The following is a 5,354-nucleotide window of genomic DNA, read 5'->3' as shown; positions in this document are numbered from 1 at the left end:
ATGAAGCATCAAATTAGAACCTTTGGGGAGTACATAGATCATAAGAGATGGTACTCTTTTATAGTAAATTAGCATTTTTTCTCTCATGGTGTGTGCCTATAGCAGAAACAGCTTCCTGTGTTGGAAAAGTTTAATCAGAGCAGAAAGAATCAATCCTTTGGAATTGTAAAGGCTAAAGACAGTTTGAGTATAGAGAGGAACTGGCTTTGCCTTACTGTGTCTCTGCTACTAGCACAGAGATACAAAGATGATTGGTTAGGTCTTGGCATCTGTAGAATGAGAGGAAAGAACTCCTTCTTTTCTCGAGTGACTTTATATCCCTCAGGAATGTCTCCTTTCTGAGTGTCACCTTTAATTCCAGAGTAATAGATGAGCTGAAGACCTTGGCCCAAATCTTGTCTATACCAGTACATGGCATTATGTTCCAAAGTCTGTTCACATTCCAGTGTCACTGCCTGTCCCATTCCTGTGACTATATGTCTTGGGTGCTGAGTAATGCCTGCATCTTTAGCATCGATGGGACCTATGGTGGAATCACAGATAAGTCCATGAGAGACAGTGATATTGAAGCTCCCAGGGAAAGATGTGTAGCCAGAACTTGATGAGGCTAAGATGAAACCTCAACTCCCAGGACTCACCTGCTCCCAGGAAATAAATGAAAAGAGACCAGAAGAGCCTCATGCTCATGGTTGGATATGGGCAGGAATCTGACTCCTTTCTACCTCAGAGCTCTTTCTATGAAGATGGTAGATTGAAGGAGATTGAACTCTGGGACTTTGCCTCATTCAAACCACAAGTTTTATCTTTGAAACTAGTCACCTATGCCTTGTTCCAGTTCAACATGCCCTTTAGAGAAGGGTGGAAATAATCCACACAGGAAGACAATGAATCATAATTTCTAGGCTAGAATTACTTTCGGAACACTACCATTTGCTTTTAAAACTCCCTGTTAGAATGGTCATGATTTTGGTACTAATGGTAACAATAATTATTCCAGCATGATCTTGCTTGGTTTCTTTGGGTGAATCACTCAATTTCTCTGTGCCTTAATTTTCATATCTAAAAAGAGAGGAATGTTGAAAAAAAGATTTTTAAGGCTCTTCTAGAGGTAAGTGTATAAGTCTCTGATGGTAAAATTTTATTGTTAAATTATTGGCATATCCCTTTTCCTCAAGGAAAATATTGTTGCATAATAGTGATTAATTAGGCCTTTATTTAAAAGGCTTCCTTTTAACTTGGAAGATCTGACTCTGAAATAGATGAGTCTTACACAGAGATTTAATTTATTTTGAACAACTTAAATATCAAATAAAAGGGGCATTTTCATAAACACAGATTTAAAAAAGTATTTATCATTTCATTTATCAGAGTTCTTAAGACTTTCAATGTTGTTTAAAAAAAATTTACAATTATCTTGTCATTGTACATATTGCTTTTCTGACTCTACTATTTTCGCTATTTTCCAGTTCAAGTCATTCTAATGTAACAAAAGACTGGTCAATGAGTCTAGCCCAAGAAGCATGCATATATCATAAACTTGTTTCTGGAAACTGATGCTGAAATGGAATGGAGGGTCTCAGCTCCCCATTACTGAAAATGCATAAGTAGTCTGATTCTTTTCTTTAGGTTGTACACAAGGTACATACTCCAAGACTGAGGGCTCCTTGGCCAGTCCCCTGATACATTGATTCTATTGGTAAAAGTTATTAGAGTGCAGAATTATAAGAGTGATGGGACTCAACAGATCCTCACTTAGAGGAAGCACTTCAGTAAGATGTGATTTCAGATCACAAAAGCAAGATTTCCACAGCTGCTACAGGGACTATCCCATTTGAAAACACTTAAATTCCTGACACTAGAAAAGTATCAAAATATCAAATAAATTGTTCTAATATCTCTCTCAAGAGGAGTAAAAAGTATACAGTAATAAAATGATTGAGGGGAGTATCTCTCAGAAGGTGGGAACCTGGAAATCAATCTGTATAGTGCACATTAAAATTAGGGCTGAGGTACTTCTGGTTTACTCAAAAACTACAAGAAAATTACAAGTACCAGAGGGTCTGTGGAAAAACAGGCATATTAATGTACTATTAATTGACATCCAAGTGGGTTCTCCAATTCTGGAAAACAATTGGAAACCATTTCACAAAAATGATTAAATCATGAGCCAGAAATACCACTATTACATCTGTAATTAAAGAAATCAAAGACACATATATACCAGAATGTTTTAAAATTTTTTTTTTGTGGTAGCAAAGAACTGGAACCTGAGAGAAAGGGTTATTAACTATGGAATGGATAAAAAAATTTAATATGTATGAAATGGAAAACTATTGTGGCTTAAGAAATGTCATATTCAAACTGTGGAAGTTGAGTCTCACCTTGATTGACAGGTGAAGACAGTTGGAGACATCGGAATGTTCCCAGATGCTGTGAGGACAAGAGGAAAGGCAGTTGGCCAGAGGGTATAAATACCCTGACAGACTTCTGACAGGGCCTTGGCTTTTGGTTTTAGAGCCCTGGCCGGAAATCCTTGACCTTGGACATTGATTGGCCTATGGGTCTGACGGTGGATCTTCTGTTTCTCTCTGAATTCCCCCTAGATATTTAGGCATCTGAACCATCACTAGATATTTAGGTATCCTGGTCCTGGGGGGGCGGGGGGTAGAAGTGGAAGAGGAACCAGGAAGTGAGGAGGAGAAGAAGCAGAGGGTGGTAAGAGAGGTATTTCCTGAGGGCTGTAGAACTGACATAACAACTGGCAGTAAGAAGCTGAGAGGGATCATTGATAGCTCTATCAACCAAGCAGATTGCTTACTCTGGTTTGGCTGTGGCCAAGCTGAGCCAGAGGAGGTGAAGAACAAGAGCTCCAGCGTTACTGAACAGCCTACAGTCCTGAGGGATTATTGTCATAGCCTTTAGTGACAGGGTCTCCTATCCCCAATCCATTCCTGATCATTCCTTTCCCTTATTGACAACTATAGATAAAGATTATTAAGTACCTTCCTTGAGTAGTTATTATATAACCACTCTTGGGAGGGAGAAACAGAGTCAGATGAATGTTATCAAAGGCTGATAGAGCCCAATACCAATAATCAATCAACTCCAGGTGGAACCTGAAAGGGGATCCTGCCTGGGCACTGTTATCAAGAAGGGGCAGTTATTATAACATCCAGCTGAGTGACAGGATTCAGGTATCCCTGCACCAACAATCAAGGGAATCAAAAGCACAGCTTCCCAGATTAATAATATCTATAATAACTAATAGTACAGAGATACCTTCTAATTTATAACAGAAATGACAAAAGAGATAGTTCCAGAGAAACTGGTAAGACTTTTATGAAGTAATACAGAGTGAATGGATAAAACCAAGACAACTTAGATAAATAATTATATAACTGAACAACTTTCAAAGATTTGAGGACCCTGATTAATGCAATGAGGACTTATGATGAAGCATATTACCCATATACTGACAAAGAGATGATGGATGTATAATGTGTAATATACAGAATGAAGCATACAGTTTTTGGACAAGGCCAATGCAGGAATTTATTTTACTTAACTGTGTTTTTATTACAGATAATGAATTTTGTCTTATGTTTTGATTTGTTTTGTTTTTATTTTTTTCTTTTTCATTGAGGTAGAGGAGATAGAAAAGGAAAAAAATGACTATTAAATGAAAAATAGAGAAAAAATGGCACAGGATATTATATGAAAGATTAAGGATACATATACATTGAACATATTACAGAGGTGAGAGTACAAAGGATGGATGTATATATGTGTATATATTAGATATATGTATATATAGATGAATTTTTAACTTTATAATAACAGAGCATTGCAGTATTTTCTTTTACAGAATGTTAACTCAAAGCAATTGTGTGTGTGTGTGTGTGTGTGTGTGTGTGTGTGTGTGTGTGTGTATGTTTTACCCTCCTTCCTACTCCACTCCAAGAGGGGCGGTAATATGATATACGTTGTACAAATATTATGATATATACATATTTTCCTTTTCATCATGTTGTGAAACAAGACACATATTGCTTATACTAGGGAAAATCCATGGAGGAAATAAAGAGAAGAATGGTGTATTTCAATCTGAATTCAAACTCCATCTGTTCTGTCTATGGTGGTAGATATTTTCTTTTTTCATCATGAATTTCTTAGAGTTGCCCTGGATCCTTGCCTTGTTGACAGTTTAGTCATTCACAATCGATCCTCATACATTATTGTTGTTACTGTATCTGATGTATATGTGTATGTATACTGTATATGATCATTCTGCATCACTTCATAAGTCTTCCCAGGTTTTTTTGTGATCATTTTATTTGTCATCTCTTATGGCATAATAGTATTCTGTGACAATCATATATGACAATTTGTTCAGTCATTCTCCAATTTATGGACATTCCTTTGGTATACAATTCTTTGCTACCACAAAAAAGAACGTCTATAAATAGCTTAGGACAGAAGGTTTATTTTCCTTTTTCCTTGGTCTACTTAGGAAATAAAACTAGTAGTGGTATTGCTGGATCAAAAGGTATACTAAGTTTTATAACTCTTTGAGTATAATTGCAGATTACTCTCTAAAATGGTTGGATCAGTTCACAGTGCCACAAAAATGTATCCCCATTTTTCCCACATCCCCTCCAACATTTGCCATTTCCCCCCCTTTATCATTTTAATTTATCTGTTAAATGTGAGATATCTTAGAGTTGTTTTCATCAGCATTTCTCTAATCAGTAATGATTTAATACATTTTTCATGTAGTTATATATATATATATATGTATATGTATAGCTTTGATTTCTTTATCCAAAAATTATTATTTGTAGTTTTTGAACCCTTATCATATTCACATATTTGACAAAGTTCTCTATATACTTTAGATATAAGACCTCTATCTGAGAAGCTGTCTATAACTTTTCCTCAAAACTTATTGTTTTCCTTCTAATCTTGGCTTTATTAGTTTTATTTGTATAAAGCCTTTTCAATTTAATGTATTCAGAATGATCCAATTTATATTTTACAATGCCTTCTATTTCCCATTTATTCATAAATTCTGCTCCCAATCATAAATCTGATAAGTAATATATTCCCTTTTCTTCTAATTTGTTTGTAATATCTCCCTTTGTACCTATATTCATTTGGATCTTTATATATATTGCAAGATATTGGTCTACATTTAGTTTCTGCCAGACTGTTTTCCAGTTTTCTCAACAATTTTTACAAAATAGTGAATTCTTATTCCAAAATCTTGGCTCTTTGCCTTTGTCAATTACAAGGTTACTCTAATCTTTTTTTTTTTTTTTAACCCTTGTACTTTGGTGTATTGTCTCATAGGTGGA

The 5,354-nt window shown here is 35.4% G+C and overlaps 1 gene segment (V, D, J or C); it reads right to left on the bottom strand.

Moving 5' to 3' along the window:
• Positions 1-215: 215 nt before the first annotated feature.
• On the bottom strand, positions 216-687 carry LOC123254573 (the record flags this gene model as incomplete). The annotated part of the segment is given in 2 exon segments: positions 216-523; positions 639-687. Coding segments are annotated over 2 exon segments (357 nt in total), but the record flags the coding sequence as incomplete, so codon positions are not given.
• Between the last annotated feature and the right edge of the window lie 4,667 nt (positions 688-5,354).

This window comes from Gracilinanus agilis, unplaced genomic scaffold (assembly GCF_016433145.1).
Source record: "Gracilinanus agilis isolate LMUSP501 unplaced genomic scaffold, AgileGrace unplaced_scaffold25036, whole genome shotgun sequence".
NCBI lineage: Eukaryota > Metazoa > Chordata > Mammalia > Didelphimorphia > Didelphidae > Gracilinanus > Gracilinanus agilis.
Note: the sequence above shows the minus strand (reverse complement) of the source record. Positions and strands in the feature narration are given on the sequence as shown.